At 39.2% G+C, this 20323-nt stretch overlaps 1 protein-coding gene across 1 annotated transcript in view; it reads right to left on the bottom strand.

The window, feature by feature from the left end:
* LOC107565008 (low-density lipoprotein receptor-related protein 1-like) overlaps positions 1-20323 on the bottom strand; it is a 64940-nt gene that overhangs the window by 30628 nt on the left and 13989 nt on the right. Inside the window, exons 8-23 of the mRNA XM_016250192.1 lie at positions 19328-19450; positions 16948-17064; positions 16655-16783; positions 16437-16559; positions 14888-15028; positions 14459-14646; positions 11698-11881; positions 11341-11426; positions 11131-11250; positions 9827-10014; positions 9516-9721; positions 8449-8637; positions 8153-8301; positions 7956-8049; positions 7743-7859; positions 1609-1728 (exon numbers count right to left, since the gene is read on the bottom strand). Coding sequence (XP_016105678.1) covers positions 1609-1728; positions 7743-7859; positions 7956-8049; positions 8153-8301; positions 8449-8637; positions 9516-9721; positions 9827-10014; positions 11131-11250; positions 11341-11426; positions 11698-11881; positions 14459-14646; positions 14888-15028; positions 16437-16559; positions 16655-16783; positions 16948-17064; positions 19328-19450 — 2274 coding nt within the window. The remainder of the gene's footprint in view (positions 1-1608; positions 1729-7742; positions 7860-7955; positions 8050-8152; positions 8302-8448; positions 8638-9515; positions 9722-9826; positions 10015-11130; positions 11251-11340; positions 11427-11697; positions 11882-14458; positions 14647-14887; positions 15029-16436; positions 16560-16654; positions 16784-16947; positions 17065-19327; positions 19451-20323) is intronic.

Below are 20323 nucleotides of genomic sequence, written 5' to 3'. Positions count from 1 at the left end.
CCCTCCCTGGACCCCTTCCAGTTTGCATATCGGTCCAAACGCTCGACCGATGACGCCATCGCCACTACCCTCCACTCAGCACTCACACATCTGGACAAAAAAGACTCATATGTTAGAATGCTGTTCATAGACTTCAGTTCAGCATTCAACACAATCATCCCTCAACAGCTCATTCACAAACTGGTCCAGCTGGGGCTCAACACTTCGCTGTGCAACTGGCTGTTGGACTTCCTGACTGGGAGACCTCAGTGAGGGTCGGCAGTAACACATCCAGCACCATCACACTGAACACTGGGGCCCCGCAAGGATGTGTGCTGAGCCCCCTCCTCTTCACTCTGCTGACACACGACTGCACACCGTCACACAACTCCAACCTCTTTATTAAGTTTGCGGATGACACAACTGTAGTGGGTCTCATTAGCAACAGAGATGAGACAAACTACAGGAGCGAGGTGAGCCACCTGGCCAGGTGGTTCAGTGACAACTATCTCTCTCTGAATGTGGAGAAGACGAAGGAGATTGCTGTTTAAGGGAATGACATCTGCATATGCACAGTTTAATTAAAGACTGTTCTCTGAGCTCTTTAGCTCTTTATCACTTTAACAGACTGATAAGCTCTTTTTGCACTACACTTATATTTTCACAGTAGTTTATATCACTGGTTTGCACTCTAACTGCCATGTGCCTTATGCCACTTTTTCTATCTTTTTTTCTTTACAATGTCCTTATTTATATATTGTATAGGTTGTATTTAATATATTTTTTAAACTGTATTTATCTGTTTTATGTCTACTGTTAGTGTTAAGTGTTAACTGTATGCACCAAGGGTCTGAGAGTAATGCAATTTCAATTCTCTGTATGTATGTGCTGTACATGTGGCAGAATTGACAATAAAGCAGACTTTGACTTTTGACTTTGATGTCCTGGCCTTCCTTTCCTTCCTTCTGGGATCTACCATTTCCCACCTGGACTTTCTTTTCTTTTTTTATGGCGCTAGCTGTAATATTCCACCTGTATTCTGTGTTTCTAAGGACTTTTACTTTGAAGTATATTTCGTTCCTTTTGGTCTTTGTTTTTGTGTTGAGTTTTTCCGTGTTTAGTTCCTGTTCCGTTTAGTTTCCAACGTGACTGATTATAGTTCAAGGTTTCTGATTGTTCACACCTGTTTTTTTAGGTTCTCGTTATTTACTTTGTATATATAGTATCTATTTATTTCCTTGGCCATTTGTCTGATATTTTCTTATCAGAAATGTTGTCTGAAACATTTCTTATCAACTCTAGCCCTGGAGCCCCTTTGGATGTCTCCCTAATCAAATATACCTGATTAAGTTCATTAGAAAAGAAATATTTTGCAATATTATGAATTTAGTTTTATGTCACTTTTGATCCATTTAATGCATCCTTGCTGAATAAAAGTATTAATTTCTTTAAAAAAAAAAAAAAATATATATATATATATATAAAATCTTACTGACTGTATGTATGCGTGCGGCTTTACAATTGATCACATTAAAATCAAAATCACAACATGACTTTATGGGATTATTAAAACACAAAAGGCTTTTTACGTCTTATTTTTATGTCTTATTGTCTTATAATGAAACTCACGGCAGTCTTTTTCATCCTCTCCTTCTCCGCAGTTGTCTTGGCCGTTACAGCGGAATATTCCGGGAATACAGCGACTGGGATTGGTGCATTTAAACTGACTGGGCAAACACACATGGATATCTGCAAAACACACATACAAACACATCAGTGGACTAAAATTGATAAGGTTATTGCTCTACTGGAGCCAGCTGAGGTAGAGTCTTACCACAGATGATACAGTGTTCTTAGGCACAAAGTCAAGCTTTTATAAAACAGCAGCAATAGCAACATGACGATAAAAGACACTAGTGGTCTATGAATACTGTACTTGTACTTACTATTAACAATAATCTGAGTAATCATAAAGTTCACAAGCACAGCATTAATACCGTTTGTGCATATTCTGGATATATCAGCCAAAATCATCACAATTAAAAGAACCAAAGACTTAAACTACTTCAGTCTGTGTGCATTGCATTTATTTAATACACAAGTTTCACAATTTGAGTTTAATTACTGAAATAAATGAACTTTTCCATGACATTCTAATTTATTGAGATGCACCTGTATATGACACTGAGAACAGAAATAATATTTATATAAGACTAATGAAAAATAAATAAATAAATGATAATAATGGGATATGCATCTGGAACAGAAGATTTATGTACAGATTTGTGCATTATTTACTGTCTATACACCTGTATAAATAAACATATGAATATGTATTTACATAATACTTGAGAGAGAGGCAATAATTAGTTATTGAGAAATGAATTACAGAAGACAGGTGTATTCTGTATTTAGCTGTTTAAGCTGAGATGGCATGGGGGAAAACTGTTTTTATGCTTGATGTTCTAGTGCACAGAGATCTGTAGCGTCTGCCTGAAGGGAGAAGTGCAAGCAGGTTGTGGCCGGGGTGAGAGGGGTCTGTGATGATGTTACCTGCCCATTTCTTCCCTCTGGAGTTGTACAAGTCCTGAAGGTTGGGCAGGTGCACATCAGCTATCCTTTCAGCTGACCTAACAGTCTGTTGCAGTCTTCTTATATCTGATTTGATAGCTGACCAAAACCAGACAGTTATAAAAGAGCACAGAACCGACTCAATAACAGCTGAGTAAAACTGTGTCATCTGCGCCTGTGGCAGGTTGAACTTTTTCAGTTGATGAAGGAAGTACAACCTCTGCTGGGCCTTTGTCACGATGGAGTCAATGTGAATATCCCACTTCAGGTCCTGAGAGATGGTGGTGCCCAGGAACCTGAATGTCTCTACTGCAGCCCTGAAGGGAGAAGTGCAAGCAGGTTGTGGCCGGGGTGAGAGGGGTCTGTGATGATGTTACCTGCCCATTTCTTCCCTCTGGAGTTGTACAAGTCCTGAAGGTTGGGCAGGTGCACATCAGCTATCCTTTCAGCTGACCTAACAGTCTGTTGCAGTCTTCTTATATCTGATTTGATAGCTGACCAAAACCAGACAGTTATAAAAGAGCACAGAACCGACTCAATAACAGCTGAGTAAAACTGTGTCATCTGCGCCTGTGGCAGGTTGAACTTTTTCAGTTGATGAAGGAAGTACAACCTCTGCTGGGCCTTTGTCACGATGGAGTCAATGTGAATATCCCACTTCAGGTCCTGAGAGATGGTGGTGCCCAGGAACCTGAATGACTCTACTGCAGCCACAGTGCTGTTCATGATGGTGAGTGGGGGGAGTGCAGGGGGTTTCTCCTGAAGTGTACGATCATCTTCACTGTTTTGAGCGTGTTCAGCTCCAAGTTGTTATAACTGCAGCAGACAGCCAGGCTAGCTGCTCAATCTGTAAGTCGACTCCTCACCGTCCTGGATGAGACAAATGACTGTGGTGTCAGAGGAGCAGACATTTGTGTAGAGGGTGAAGAGCAGTGGGGAGAGAACGCAGCCCTGAGGAGCTCCAGTGCTGATGGTTTCGGTGGTGGATGTGAGTTTTCCCAACCTCACTAGCTGTTGCCTGTCTGTCAGAAAGCTGATGATCCACTGACAGATGGAGGTGGGTACAGAGAGCTGGGTCAGTTTATTCGGGAGGGGATCTGGGATGATGGTTTTGAAAGCTGAGCTGAAGTCCACAAACAGGATCCTTGCATAAGTCCCTGGTTTGTCCAGATGTTGCAGGATGTAGTGTAGTCCCATGTTGACTGCATCATCCACAGACCTGTTTGCTTGGTAAGCAAACTGCAGGGGGTCCAGCAAGGGTCCAGTGATGTCCTTCAGATAAGCCAACACCAGTCACTCAAATGACTTCATGACCACAGACGTTATGGCAACAGGTCTGTAGTCATTTAGTCCCGTGATTTTTGGTTTCTTGGGTACAGGGATGATGGTGGAGCGTTTGAAGCAGGAGGGGACGTCACACAGCTCCAGGGATCTGTTGAACGATCAGTGTGAAGATAGATGACAGCTGGACAGCGTAGATTTTGAGGCAGGCTGGAGAGACACCATCTGGGCCTTTGGCTTTCCCTGTCTCCTGTTTCCAGAAGACTTTGTGTATATCATCTTAACAGATCTTAAGTACAGGCTGAGAAGCAGTAGGGGGAGGGAGGGGGAGTGTGTTGATGGCTGTGTTGTGAGACGGTCAGAGCGGGTGTGGGGTGTGAGACCAGGTTTTTCAAACCTGCAGTAAAACTCATTCAAACTGTCAGCTAAGAGTTGATTCTCATCAGGGCTGGAGGACGGGGTCTTGTAGCTGGTGATGGCTTTCAGGCCCTGCCACACTGATGCAGGGTCATTGCTTGAGAACAGTTTTTTCAGCTTTTTAGAGTAGCTTCTCTTAGCTACTCTTATCTCCCTATTCAGTGTGTATTTGGCCTGTTTGTACAAAGCTTTGTCCCCCCACTCCTGTAGGTGTCTTCATTGGCCTGGCAAAGCTGTTCGAGTTTTGCACTGAACCAAGGATTGTCGTTGTTAAATGTTAAATAGATCCTGGTGGGAACACACATGTCCTCACAGAAACGGATGTAGAATGTCACGTTGCCAGTGAGCTCATCCAGATCAGTGTCTGTAGCCTCAAAAACACTCCAATCAGTTAGGTCGAAGCAGGCTTGTAAATCCCGCTTTGCTTCATTAGTCCATCTCTTTACAGTTTTTACTACAGGCTTAGCCATGGGCGACATTTGACTCTTGAGTCAGGGGGGGGCAAAAAAAAAAAGTACTTATATATAATATATATATATATATATATATATATATATAAATGAAATAAATAAATACGTTTTTTTTTTTCTCAATGTAAGCATCAAAACAATGCCCTACCGTTTTGCAACGCATCAAAGCAGTCAATCCAACACAGTCAAGAATAACTTAAAGAGGATGCCACCGTTTAGTAAACTGTGGACTAGCTTTGGCTCTTTCTGTTGGTTTGAATGGTGATGCTTCCCGTTTGTCAGTTGATGGCCTTTCATTTTTAACCAGAAATGTGCACACTGCTTTTCTGATGTTCACTGAAGCTTTCCATGTCTTTTTCCCGTGTCACTTGAAATGTTTCCGTTTTGAATCGTTGTTACTAAAGGCGAGACACGTGAGGAAAAAATAAACGATCAGTTGTGGGACTATATTCTGTCATAAATCGCATACCATTCATTGCTGAACTTTCTACCGTCCGTTACTGGAAATGAAATGAAATTACGGGTTGATATGTCCCGATCTCAATAAAGTTTACACACGCTTTTGGTCTGTGAATTAGATCTCGCTCGGGACGCATGCTGTCTGTGGAGGTTTGGCCAGGACCGGTTCCAGAATTAAATCAACATATGTTCCATCCATTGCCAATCACTGCTATTTCGAGAGTGAATCCCTCATATATATATGCAGATGTCATTCCCGAAACTTTGCAGGGTGTAGCCTATGTGTCCGAAAAACGAAAGTTTCATACAAATTCTGAATGGATTATACCCTACAAAGTGCGCAAAGCGTGCTCCCTTTATCACTAGAAAAGCGTCACTCATCTTCATAATCTCATAATCAATGAAGCTCTCTAAACTGCACAATGAATCTCTTATTTACAATGCATCTGCACTTAAGGCCCTTTCACACGGGACGCGGCAAGCGGTGGAATCGCCGCGCGGCTGCCACTTTCTCTTGTAGTGGAAGCGTTTTGTGCAGTTGAGGCGGTGGTCACGTTGCAGTCTCGGAGCGGACGTTGCCATAGTTACAATTGTCAACGTCACCTTTGCATTTACTAAAAACTAAATAAAACATAACGGAAATTTGTGTTTGTGTCATTCTGTCATTAATTGTTGTCATTATTTACCTTTTTTTTCATTTGGCACAAGTGAAGTTGTTGAAACATTATTACCTGTGAGGTCATGATTGAAGTAAAAGTTTGAATGAAATATCATTTTAAAGGAAAATTGAGAAAACTAATTGAGCCTAAACAATGCATCCCAGGTGCAGGGATTTGCTGGAAATGCAAAAAAATCATATTGATGTGGTCATGGTTGTTAGTAATCTGTTCACTAATTGGTTGAAACCGACGCAGCTGCTGCTGCCGCTCACAAAAAGATAAAATATTTTTATCTTTGGCGGCGCCTGCCGCGAAGCGCCTTGCCCGTGGAAGCGGCAGGATTTTGGGTGCAGGAGCACCGCTTGTGCTCTGTCTACGCCAGTGAAACCGCACGCGTTTTGCCGCTTTCCGCATGTCTCCCATTGTTGAATGAACTAGACACTCGCGACTGCCACGTACCGTGTGAAAGGTCATGAGATGATTCACGAGCGTGCAAAACTGCACTTAAAAACTGCGGCGCTTTCAGCAGTGAGTGAATTCTGACAAAACGTTTCTGATTGGCCATTGTGTTTAATAAATCAACAGATATGTCTGTGATTGGTTACATTGCTCAATGCTGCAAAAACACTTTGAGGGTATTTAGCGCTTGGGATTCCATGACTAACAATTTGGGGGAGCAATTGCCCCCCCCCCTAATGTCGCCCATGGGCTTAGCAGATTTAGGTTTCTGTTTGTAGGCTGGTAGGAGATGAACTAAACAGTGATAAGAGTCCCAGAGCCGCTCGGGGGACAGAGTAATATGCATCCTTTAAAACTGTGTAACAATGGTCAAGTATATTACTGTCCCTGGTGGGACATGTGATGTGCTGTCTGTATTTAGGCAGTTCGCCGGTGAGATTAGCTTTATTAAAATCACCCAGAATGATAATGAAAGAGTTCGGATAACGCTGCTCTGTGTGTGTGATCTGATCAGCCAGCTGTTCTAGCGCCGTGCTCACACACGCGTAAGGAGGAATGTACACGCTGACCAGAATAAACGAGGAAAACTCCCACGGCGAATAAAAAGGCTTACAGTTAATAAAGAAAGCTTCCACATTTAGGCAGCACATCTTCTTCTTCGACAACTCGGTGACGCAATCCGCTCTGAACAGCTGGAAGCCCGTTAGATGAAGCTCGCTGTCTGGGATGGCTCTGTTCAACCAGGTTTCCATGAAGCAAAGCCCAGCAGAGTTTAAAAAGTCCTTGTTTGTGCAGGTGAGGAGTAGTAGTTTGTTTGTTCTTTTGGTAGGGAGCGGGAGATTTGCCCGATGAATGCTTGACAGCGGAGTCCTAACTGAAATTCCCGGCTGTTGGAATTTCACGAGTGCACCAGTACGCTTCCCTCATTTGCTTCACAAAATATATAATATAGTATTTAAAAGTGAAGAAAAACAGAATGTATGTAAATGTGTGACACATAGTAGAAACAATATAAAAACTTCACATGGAGCAAAATGTGTTAATATTTTAAGAATATTGTTTTGCAAATACACTAGTTTTATATCTCATTAGATCATTATACTGTATGAACTGCTGTAGCAGAGGAGATGGTGCATGGGCATGCTTTGCATTCATTTAACATTATCTATAGTTAGAAGAGCTGCAATTGGATCAGAGCTGATTCAGCGGGTTCAATGAAAAGAATCAACAATGCTATCACGCCTCAATTTCTTCAGTTCAAAATAGCAAGGAACAATATGTTTTTTATGAAATTCATGGGAGCAAAAAGTGAAGTAAAAGTTTTCCAAAATAAAAATATTCTGAGGAAAATATACCTATTTGAAAAATTTACTTTAGTACAGTAAAGAAAAAGTCAACATCCATTTTGACATTTTGCGCAAAAGTAAAAGCATGTGTTGAAACATACCGCAGCTGGCCTCATCAGAGTTATCCTGGCAGTCGTTGTCTCCGTCACAGATGTACGCTGGGTTTGTACAGATCCCAGTATCACACTGGAACTGACCTGGTCTGCATTTAAACTCAGCTGTTGAAAGAAATATGTACAAATGTGCTTTTATTACACATCTGTTAGTTACGCCACAGGGAGCAAATGTATCTCCCTCAAATCCACATCACTCACGGCAGTCGGCAGGCTCGTCGGATCGGTCGCCACAGTCGTCCTCAGTGTCACACTTCCACCAGAACGGGATACACTTGTCATTCTTGCAGACAAACTGATGAGAGATGTTAGAGGAACATATTTCAAATGAGAAATGGTACATGTCATTCTGTTTAAGACTGGGTCTAAAAGTCTAAGCTCAAGTATCATGCGCTCACCTGGCTGGCGGTGCAGTTGGACATGCACTGTTTCCCATCAGCGGCCAGGTAGAAGTTAGTGGGACAGGCACATTTATAACCTCCACCCGGAGAGAGCAGACACAAGTTACTGCAGCCGCCATTGTCTGTCTGACACGGGTGATTTGTGACTACAATGGGAGACAAGAGAGCATGACGTTAAAGCTACAGCTCCTTCAATTTCAAGAAAGATAACATCAAGGCATGAAACAAGATCATCTAAGATGGTTTTTGACAGTGGCCGGGATAGACGAGTGTGTGTAAAAGAGTGTCCCGACCCTCTGGCTGTCTGTAGGGGTGGTAGATGTGGATGTCCATGGGCCTGTGTAAGGTGCTGATCAGCAAGGTCTTGTTGGTGCCCAGTGTTTTATGAGCTCTGTTGATGGACTTGGTCTCCCAGTCTGTCCAGTAGATGTACTCCTCAAACAGAGTCATGGCGAATATGTGTGGGATGTCCTGAGTCAAAACTGCAGCACAAACACAGGGATTACTAACTACACAAACATAACACACACATAGCAACCTTGCACAAGCAAACATAAAATACTCTCCTCAATTCAATGAAGCACTTAGTAGGAATTTAATAATTCATATTCTAATTCATATTTGATGCATTTTATGTTATTTTCTAATTATTTATCATTATTATTTAATATGTTATTTATTAAATGCACTACTGTTCAAAAGTTTGGGGTCAGTAAGGATTGATACTTATTTAGCAATGATGCATTAAAATTAGCAAAAAGTTTCAGAATTTCCACAAAAGAAAAAAACAAAATATTCAGCAGCACAACTGTCTTCAACATGGATAGTAATCAGAAATGTTTCTTGAGGAGCAGATCAGCATATTAGAATGATTTCTGTATCATGTGACACTGAAGACTGGAGTAATGATGCTGAAAATACAGCTTTGATCACAGGAATAAATTACATTTTAACAGATATTCACATAGAGAACCGGTATTTTAAATTGTAAAAAAAATAAAATTCACAATATTACTATACTATTGTATTTTGATTAACTTAGTCAAAATCTATGTAAGCCTAAAACTAAAAATTATTAGTATATATTTTTATTTTATGATTGTATAACAGTTAGTTATCGTTATCTAAGATGTTTGGCCTGGCTGTCCAGTCATGAAGAGCTTGCTTTGCTTATTTTTGAACTATTCATATTGGAGATATGCTAAAAATGGTTAACTTGCTAAAGTGTAAGTTACTTCATACTATCCTCTTAACTAGAGTTTATAGTCAGGCCTGCTGCTATACTGAATACAAAAAAAAACAGCTCTGATAACCTGCGGCCCCTTCACGGAATGGCTTATATTTGAGATTTTGTCTTCACCTGTATGTCTGTTGGATCCGTCTAAGCTGGCAAACTCAATGTAGTCCTCTCTGGCGTCTGCCCAGTAGATGCGATCATTGATGAAGTCCAGAGTGAGACCGTTGGGCCAGGTTAACTTGTCCTGTATGATCACAATTCTGTTGGTGCCATCCATCCCAATGCGGCCGATATGCGGATTATCACCCCAGTCAGACCAGTACAGGTACCTGACAAAGAAAACCCTTATGATTCATAATCCTTATTAGCAGAAACGGGAAGATGAGAACACAATAATGGAGAAAGAAAGCAATTAAGGTATTTTCAATCTTTACCCATTGCGGGCGTCCACAGCTATGGCTCTGGGTTCCCTCAGTCCCGTGTTGACCAGCATTGTCCTGTATGCTCCGTTCAGCTTCGACACCTCAATAGTGTCCCGCCCCTTATCACACCAATACAGGTTACCCCCGACCCAATCGACAGCCAGACCATCAGGGTTGCTGAGAGACGTGCGATGGAGAACCTGCAGCAGAGTCCAGTTTCAGAAAAGTTTCAGTTTTTGAGTCCAAACAGCTGATAAAAACATCACAAGAATTCACAAGTCATCCAATTAACGCAGCTGCTTGTATACCATAATCCATGTTATACTATGGGGCTGTTGAATGCTTGAATCTGATTGGCTGACGAATGTTCTAAGGTGTGCAATTAATTTCAGGGAAACGCACGGCTAAAGTAGTTCCAAGCAGGTCTTGACCGCATTACATGTTCATATCACTTCACCAAATGATTTAAGTTATTTCAAAGATCCTTACAGCCTAAAACAGCAAAAGAACCAAAACCCACAACGACACTAAATAAGCAAATATTTATAGTAAACAAAAGGATAAAAATGACAAATTATTTCTGTGTTTTTGCCACAAAATTGCATTTTATTATTTATTATGCACGGAAAGAAATCTTACAATTTCACTATTAGAGACGCTGCTGCCAAACTCTGTTGAGAGACGCACAAACACACACGCAATCTCTATAATGCACACCCGAGGTGTAACAGCCACTCTGCGAAGGGCGTGCAATATTTTATAATGATTCAATGGCCTGTCGTCAATTATTCCTTACATAACGCTTCCTGCAGTGAAAAAGTCCATCCCATATTGTCTCTCACATCAAAATACACAGACATGTTTGTTTAGAGCTGTTTTGGACTCTTTTAGCTTATAATCAGTGCTTGACCTGTGCATATTTCTCTCCTGATTCAAGCAAGATAACTTTTTCACTGGAGAAAGCAATATTATGGATATAGGACTCATATTTAGCTAGAAGCAATGCTTTAAACTTAAATGTCTTGATGGATTTGTTTCTTACAAACATGCAGTTTTTCGCTGGACTGGAGTGGTGTGGATTATTGTAATGTTTTTATCAGCTGTTTGGACTCTCATTCTGACGGCACCCATTCACTGCAGAGCATCCATTGCTGAGCAAGTGATGAAATGCTACATTTCTCCAAAACTTTTCTGATGAAGAAAGAAGCTCAACTACATCTTAGATAGCCTGAGAGTGAGCACATTTTCAGCAAACGTTCGTTTTTGGGTGAACTATTTCTTTAATATTCAAAACAACGAAGTTGCATGCAAATCACCTGAACGTCGCTGCCGTTGATGTGCATGCGTCGTATCATACTGCCTTGAGTCGTCACATCTGTCCAATAGATCATCTGCTGCCTGTAGTCGAAGTCCAACGCAACAGCATTGTTCAGACCCTGGGAAAGCAATCATTCATGAGGAACCAGGCAAACAACTGGAATGAAATGTTATGGTACAGAGTTTGAAAAACTAGTGTTAAATCATACCTGCTTTAAAAGTGTGTAGTTTGAGCCGTCCAAGTTGAGCTTTCTCAAGTAATACCGGTTAGCGAAGATAAGGAACGGCTCCTCGTCTGTACAGTAAAGTGAGAGAAAATGAAGACATATTAAAGTAAAAAAAGAAACAACAGAACAGGACACTTATTTAAAAGGTTCATTCTTTTTTATAACGATGGATCAACATTGCAAATGGCAAATCCAGTGGTGAATTCCTTTGGAAAGTGTACTTTTCATATTTTCACAATCATTTGAAAAACCCTGATCTAATTGAATCATCCTACAATGTAACATGGCCAGATGTCTTGTGCGTAACTATAATGGACAGATCGGCCGTCTGACTCATACCGGAGGTGGACTTGCAGACAGTGGGGTCGGAGGGGCTGAGCTGGAAGCCATCCACACACACACAGCGGAAGCTGCCGTGAGTGTTGATGCAGTGCTGTGTGCAGGGATAAGTGGTGGAGCACTCATCCACATCTACACAGGTCTTCCCATCATCCTTCAGTCTAAAGCCAGGGCGGCATCTGCACTGGAGGGAGAAACACATAAGAACGGTAAGTATCGGATTGTGATACCTGTTCATTTTATGATTTCACAGTGTTGACTGCATTTATATAAAGGAGTCAACAAAGGAATGTTTCTTCTTTCCCTGGGGACAAAAGTTCTGCTAATAAAGTATTTTTCCTACTTTTCAAATGCTTTGTATTTGTAGACTTCATTGTTATGCCCTTGTCTCACACCCAAACTATAAATCTAAATATATGAAATTAATTTTCAGAATATAGTTAAATTAATACAAAACAAACAATACAAAATACACAACGCACAAGGCAAAACAAAAAGCAAAACAAAAAAGGATGAAGTACACCTAATTGAATATATAGATATATTAGGGCTGTCAATAGATTAAAATTTTTAATCAGATTGTGTGATTAATCACAATTAATCACATACTTATCATGAAATAAAGAATATACCAGTTATCATGTTTAACACATTCATTTGGTCATTATTTACTGTATCCAGTAAAGTGAACTGAAAGATTGAAGGGTGATTCTTACAAAACTGTATTTTCTGAAAGCTTATTTCAAGATAAATGTAGATGTCTTTACATAAAAAGGATACTCGGAGACTCCAAAAGGACACCAAAGAACCAAATGATATAAGAAGTCCATATAATTGATACATTTGTGCACAGCAGAGCACACATTAAAAAATAAAAAAATAAATATAATAATGAAAAATATTTTTCAGAATGTATAGTTTATAGTATGTGTACAATAGACAAATCAAATTGCGATACCAAACAGGACCACAGAGAGATGCCTAAAAACCCTAAACCTCAGCCTTGAGCTGACTGCATGTACCCACCAGCACATGGATCCATTCAGAATGACTAAACACAGCAACATACACATGACAAATCAAAACATTATATCATTAATGTGTGTGGAAACAACGTGGATGTACTAAAATGTGTCCTGGCAAAAGTAAAATGTATGATCTGTGCGTCAAGAGCGCTCATCTTGTTTGTGCATCAATATATCAGACTCACGGTGCTTACTGTACGACTCCTGTATGTCACTGCATCATCTTTACCTTGATTGCAATCCTTAACCAACAAACCTTTACTAGAGAGAAGCTGGTTTGCTTTATCCAGCCGAGAAAATGTAGTCTGTGTATCATACAAGCGGTCTGTTGAGAGCTCGAAGCATAATTCACTGAAAATGCAACGCGAGTCTCTATTCTCTCTGCCATCTCTGATGTAATCAGCCTGGTTTTCTTTACATTAGCACTGATTTGGACTGATTGTCTGAATGCATTTGCTTACTGGATCACTGCACTTTCCCGGAGTTTGGCAGCTTAAAATGATCTGATCGTATACAGAGAAGCGCAATCGAGTTAAAAGGTTAGAATAGAAATTGTGCTTCAGTAATTGTGTTAAATTATTGTAACGCGTTAAGACTTTTTGAACTAATTGCATGCGCTAATGTGTTAACGTTGACAGCCCTAAAAAAATATGCACACACACACACACACACACACACACACACACACGTATATATATTCTCTGGAAATAAGAGCATTGTCGGAGTTTTCCAGCTTTCCATGTTTTTGCTGTTATACGATAGGAGGCGGTGCTTGAAGTGGAAAAAAAGAAGTGCTGGTACTCACCCCCCACCCACCTATTTATTTATTTATATTAAAGTACTTTTTAATAATTCACAATGTATGTATAGTGCAACAATCAATCAATCAATAATTAAATAAAAGTTTTCAATACAAATTAGCACAAGTCAAGCTGCGATACCAAACAGGACCACAGGGAGACGTCAAAGACCACTAAATCGCCTGCCTTTACTACCGGTAAAGGTAGTAAAGAGCCGGCCATCGCCATCTTGGCAGCAGGTTGATCGCAAAAGCCTGCTTCTTTTCATTTTAAGATATTATTTTCGTTTCGATATTTGTCGTATTATTGATTTTAGTAATCAATAATTAATTATTATTCTACTACTCTGCGCGCCTCCCCTGACATGCTCTCGCACCCCACATGCATTCAAGGCCCGGCCCACTTCAAGCACTGGGAGGCGCTATTATGCATTTTCTGAAAGAGTACTGAATGTCTGGATCAAAACAGTGAAGCAGCAGCAGAAACAAGCGATCGCGTATGTAAGCTGATGCATATGTAAAATAACGCAATCATCAAACATTAAACAGCATATAGATCAAAACTGCCTAACGTTACTGAATGAAATGTCGACTCAGGAAGTGGTTTAGGACTGTGAAGCTTTGTGAGTGTTGATGGAAGCGATCTATTCCATCTATGTTTTGATCATCATTCTGAATCCAATCCAGACAGTCTTTGATAAAAATTGGATTTTCTCAGCTTTTTGTTCAAAATGTTGCTTTTTTACGAAACGTACCCACATTCATAAAAACAATGCAAGAAACTAGAATAAAACTATAAATATATTTTGGTGTTTTGTGTTACTGATAAAGAGAATAATTACTGGCAGTGCAATAGGCAAATCAAATAAACAAACAAAGTTCCACATCGCCATTTCTGAGGGAGGAAACAGGCATTAAGATGATCTAAAATCTTTACCTTGAATCCGATCTTCAGGTCATCACACAGCTGAGAGCAGCCACTCAGTTTACTGTTCAGACATTCATTAATGAAGCAGTTCAGCTCATCCGTCCCGTCGCCACAGTCATCATTGTGATTGCACAGTAACGTCTCACTGATGCATTTACCATTCCCACATGCATACGCCGTGTCATTACATTTCTTTTCTGCTTTAAGGAAGAAGAGAAAGAACCGTTAAATGCACTGCAGGTCTCTACTGTATCCATTAGGACACTGTTTTCTAAAGCCGTTTCAAAGATACTCAGTTTGATGTGGTATATTTTATTAGTGCGTCTGCATTGTGCTGTGACTCAGAACTAGTTTGGCCCCGTCCCAAACGCTCGCTGTTCTTTTAGACATCCTTCACACTTTGGTAGCATGAAGCCACATAGACTGTTGGATTCATACCAGGACCGTTGCAGTGAGGATTTTTGGGAGCTTCGTCTGAGTGATCGTGACAGTCAAACTCTCCGTCACACTGCCAGGATTTCTGGATCAGACAGCGGCCGTTATCACAGCGGAACTCATTGGCCTTACATGCAGGATACTCTACAAAGACAAATACAGACCCATGATCACAAACGATAGCGCGAAGTCGTATGTATTAAAAACATGCACTTCTGTAGTGATGGGTACCAAAACAGTAAAATAGCTTCCCTGATGTTTTATTTTCTCTTATACCATGCTCTTTCTGAATTCTCGATTCTGATTGGCTGGCAGGTGTGCATTAAAACCATTAAATGCACAGCTAGCCATGGATTATCCCTTACTTCTTCTATGCCCCGTCCACACGGAGACACATTTAGCTGTATACGCATACATTTTGTATCGTATAGGCGTTTTATCCACACGGATCCGGCGTTTTGGGAGAGTGAATCCGATATTTTTTAAAATCGGGCCCCAGAGTGGATAGATTTGAAAACGTCACTCTTGCGTTTTCGTGTGGACAGCGAATCCGTATATTTTCTGAAACGATGACGTCATCAGCCCACGTCTCGCCCTTAGTCAGACACCGCTACGTCACGTAACAGCAACAAAAACATGAACAAACACTGAACGATTGTCTTTTTATTAACTAACATTAACACAGATTAATAAATGTATTGTTCCATGTTCGTTTGTATACCGCGCGCAAGGTTTATGCGCATAATTCAAGTCTTCTTCTCCATTTTTAGTGTATCTCTGTTGCAGAACTACAGCGCCACATACTGGTCTGCCGTGTATACTACATCATTTTGTGGTTTTGTGTGGACGCAGATATTTCTTGAGACGAGGGGGAAAAAAATCGGATAGGGAAAGCTCTGGCTTCGTGTAGACGCAGCCTTAGTTTAGTCTTAACAAACTATTTGTCCTTAAGGTGTGGTCACACTGCAAAAAAAATTCAGACACGGCAACAGATATTAACAAAAGTCAGTGTTATTTTGATATACTATTATAGGTTTTTATTTTATATTTTGCTTCCACTTTAATTTTAATTAAAGTTTTAGTAACTTTGCATTCAGACACGGCAACAGATATTAACAAAAGTCAGTGTTATTTTGATATACTATTTATATTTTTATTTTATTTTTTGCTTCCACTTTAATTGTAATTAAAGTTTTAGTAACTTTGTTTTTGTCATTTTTATTATTTTGTTATTTTTCATTTTATTTTTCAACATACCTTATAGAAGGCGATATACTGTATTGTAAATTTGCAATATTTTAAAATTACAACTCATTTAATCATGTGCAATTAGAGAGAATTGATATATATATATATATATATATATATACTCTGAATAATTCTAATTCTTCTGTACTTGCTTTTGTTTATTTTGACTAAAGCCTTGATATAATTCAAGCGAGAGTTAAGTATTGACATCTTACAAATCATTTGCCATAATTCATCTCATTATTTGGTAATTATGAGATAATCATCTCATAATCATCTTTGTTTGGAGTAATCATGAACATACCGCACTCCAGAGACTCATCAGAGCCGTCGCCGCAGTCGCTGTCGTGGTCACACACAAAGTGTTTGGGGATACACTGTCTGTTCTGGCACATGAACTCTCCCGCCTTACACGTGTTATTGAACACTGAGCGAAAGAGAAACAATAATACACACAGACATGTTTACTGAGTCATTTGCACAGTATTTGCACCAAAACAAATGATGTATTTGAGCGCTCACCACAGCCGGCCTTCAGGCTCTCGTCAGCTCCATCCGGACAGTCTCTGTCTCCATCACAAACCCAGCGCTGCGGGACACACTTGTGTGAATCCGGACAGTGGAACGCATCCGCACTGCACGTTTTATTCTCTGAGTTAAAAACACACATGATTCAGCAACTTAGAAAACAATGTCTAGAAAAAATGCACTGTCATTCATTATGTTGATAAATGTCTGTGGTCGTATTCTCTGGGATTCATCAGTCACACTTTAAAACGTCCTATTTCACGCTGTTTTTAAGGATCAGCACTCACTGCATCTGCTGTCCTCATCTGTTCCATCTCCACAGTCGTCCGCCCCATCACACACCCAGCTGCTGGAAATACAGCGATGATTCCCGCACTCAAACTGCGTTGCTGAGCAGAACTTATCTGAGCAGAATCATTAAACGATCCGTTAGTTAATTATTCAAAAGATTCTTGCAGAAAGAACACATTTAAAAGACAGACCTTAAATGAACCGTGCCGAGCTGGGAACAAAATTTCCCCCTAAAGTGATATAAATCTGACAAAACCTCATTTGGAAAAATTAATAATTGTTTATAAATGCCTTTGGTGTTACGAAACAAAAGCACAAAGACACAGAATACATAAGCGTTTTTTTGTTTTGTAATGTTGACCTGCATCATGTTTACTCTTGATATGTATTCAGTTCAGTTTCTGTTTAAAAATAATAAACCTAGTACTAATAAAGTATATAAATATATATAATAATAATTATATATTAAGAATATAAAATAATTTGGTAACACTTTAGTTTAGGGACCAGTTCTCACTATTGACTAGTTGCTTATTAGCATGCATATTACTGGTTGTTTGCTGTTTATTAGTACTTATAAAGCACATATTAATGGTTTATTCTGTATGAACAGATTTTAGATCCCTTAATCCACACCATACCTAAAAATAATGCTGCAATCCGTAACTTTTTTTGGTTAAAAATTATCCGAAATCAATATTTGAGCAAGTACATAACCAGCCAGTGTTCAAAACTATCGCCTTACTTTAGCCCGATTCACAACGGTTAGTTTATAATAATGTTTTCTAATTTGAGTGGTACGGGTAGGTTTTCGTGGGAAATTCGAGCATGGCACTGCGTCATTACGTCACGTCTGTAAACATAAAGAAGTTGTCCCGGCTAGTAGGCTATCGCATGTGAGGATCCTGCAGGTGGCCGATCGTTTATAGCCTTTTCTCACAGCAGCCGGAATAATTAAATTTATCATTTTGATGACGGATTGTAATCCAGAAAGGATTATGTGTTTATGAAATGTTACAGTTATAAATGTGTTTCTGATTGCAGATAGCCTGGGTTTACAAAGATTTGTATTTTAAAGAAAACCAGTTCGAAGGGAGCATAATTAGCTTTTTGGGTTAAAAGAATTTCTTAATATGAAATTCGAAGAGTATGACAATTAGATTAGACTGTGCAGAAATTGAAATCTACATGCTAATACACACTATACTCATAGTCACCAATGCTGATGTTGTTAACATTAATCATTTGAGAATAAAGTATAACAATAATAATAATTTGAACGGTTTGATGTGATATGAGCTAACCGATCTTTAGATTAAATCACCATTGGTAGCGAGGTTTATGGTAATGCTTTTTTCCTCAGTTGGTCAGAACAAACGTGGCAGACTTGTGAACTTACTTGTTCATATGGCAATATACGGTGAAAATTCTTATTTGGGTCATATTCCAAGACGTAGGCTAGAATCTGTGATTGTGAAGTACAGTAAATATCCACACCGGTGCAGTGACTGACTGCCACACATACTCCTCAATTAGATGAATCCGTGCTGCAGCCGAGCCGACTCACAACCCACGAAAGCTAGATAATTCTGCACACAGCTGCAATTCCAGGTTTTCAAACAGAGATGGCGACAAAGAGGCAAAACTTACGGACTGCAGCTTTAACTACTAGCTTTAATAACTATTAATAAGCAGCAAATTAGGAGTTTGAGGCAAAAGTCCTAGTTAATATTTAGTTAGTAGTAAGAACTGGTCCCCAAACTAAAGTGTGACCAATAATTTAATTTACATAAGCTCTTTAAAGAAAGCTTATTAAAGCACTTACAAAAAAACAGAGAACAATGAAACAATGCATACAGTTAAGTATGTTAAGTTAGTATATAGTTCTGTTTTCTTGGTTTCTGTATTTTCTGTATTATTATTATTATTATCTGCTGCTACTACTCTCTGTGATTCTTTAGTCATGCTATTCATTACACTTTAAAATGTTCTATTTCATCTTGTTTTGAATTAATACAATTACATATTTAATCACTTCATGCTGTTTTTCCATTAATAAATCATGTTTTTTTTATATACCCTAAAATTGTCTTTTTATCCTAGTTAGATTTTTAGGTTTTAGTTTAGGATATGTCGATTTTATTGAGCTTTACATAAAAACAATAAAATCTGCAGTATGTCCCCATTTTGAATATTACATTTAAGGAGTAGCCAACCGTCCATGAGGAGATCCGCTTAATAAACATACTATATGTTTATTAATAATGCTAAATAAATAATGTGCAAATGAAAATGGCAAAAATTAGGGGTAGTGAAGTGTTAGGGGACAGTATAAGTCTCCATGATGACAGAAATACAAACACACGTGAAACTCACCACAGTGCGCCTCGTCATCTCCGCTCTCACAGTCGTTCTCCTTATCACAGGTCCAGCTCATAGGGATACAGCGACCGTTGGGACAAGCAAAGAAGTTTGACGGGCACTTTCTCTTTTTCTTATCTGATGAGTGAAAAGAAACAAAAGAGTAGAATTTGAGGCTGTGCTAAGATCAATAAACAGCAGTGTGGGGGGTAACGCATTGCATAGTTACGTAATCAGATTACTTTTTTCAAGTAACTAGTAAAGTAACGCATTACATTTTTAATTTACAAGAAAATACCTGAGTTACTTTTTCGAAAAAGTAACGCCAGTTACTTTGTTTTCCCGTTTATTGACTGACAGCTCTCCTGTCCCCATATTGGGAGAAATCAGAAGTGCAGAGGAGTTGTGTGCGCTGTGTGAACATGATGCTACTGTAGTTCTAGACTAAATGTGAATGTGCATTAATTCATCCAACTCACAAAAAACAGATTTAGTATTCATCAAAATTAATTAAAACAGTGAAATGCAAACTCAGAATATGACGCAAACCTGCAATAATTAAATATTTTAAATAACACAAATGTATCTAATTCCATTTTATTAACCAATGTCTTTGCTGCTGACCTTTGATGATCCAGTTCAACCATACTAACAAGCAAAAATGACTTTAGATAAACTAACAATTGTGCTTCATTGTTTTTTTATTGCTGAAGAGTGTTTCTTCTCCTGCTTTCTGCTGTACAGACGTGAATTTACTTTTCCTTTAGCCTGAGGTTTATTCATTACACTTTTTGGTGTGAAAGGGCTTTTACATTTGCTATAGATAGAACTTCTTATATTAAAAACAACCAACCCCTGCTCATATAGAAAAAGTATCGCGAAAGTAGCGCAAAAGTAATGTAACGCATTACTTTCCATAAAAAGTAACTAAGTAACGTAATTAGTTACTTTTTTAGGGAGTAATGCAATACTGTAATACATTACTTTTAAAAGTAACTTTCCCCAACACTG

The sequence above is a fragment of the Sinocyclocheilus grahami genome, unplaced genomic scaffold, assembly GCF_001515645.1.
Source record: "Sinocyclocheilus grahami isolate Dianchi unplaced genomic scaffold, SAMN03320097.WGS_v1.1 scaffold973.1, whole genome shotgun sequence".
Taxonomy (NCBI): domain Eukaryota; kingdom Metazoa; phylum Chordata; class Actinopteri; order Cypriniformes; family Cyprinidae; genus Sinocyclocheilus; species Sinocyclocheilus grahami.
Note: the sequence above shows the minus strand (reverse complement) of the source record. Positions and strands in the feature narration are given on the sequence as shown.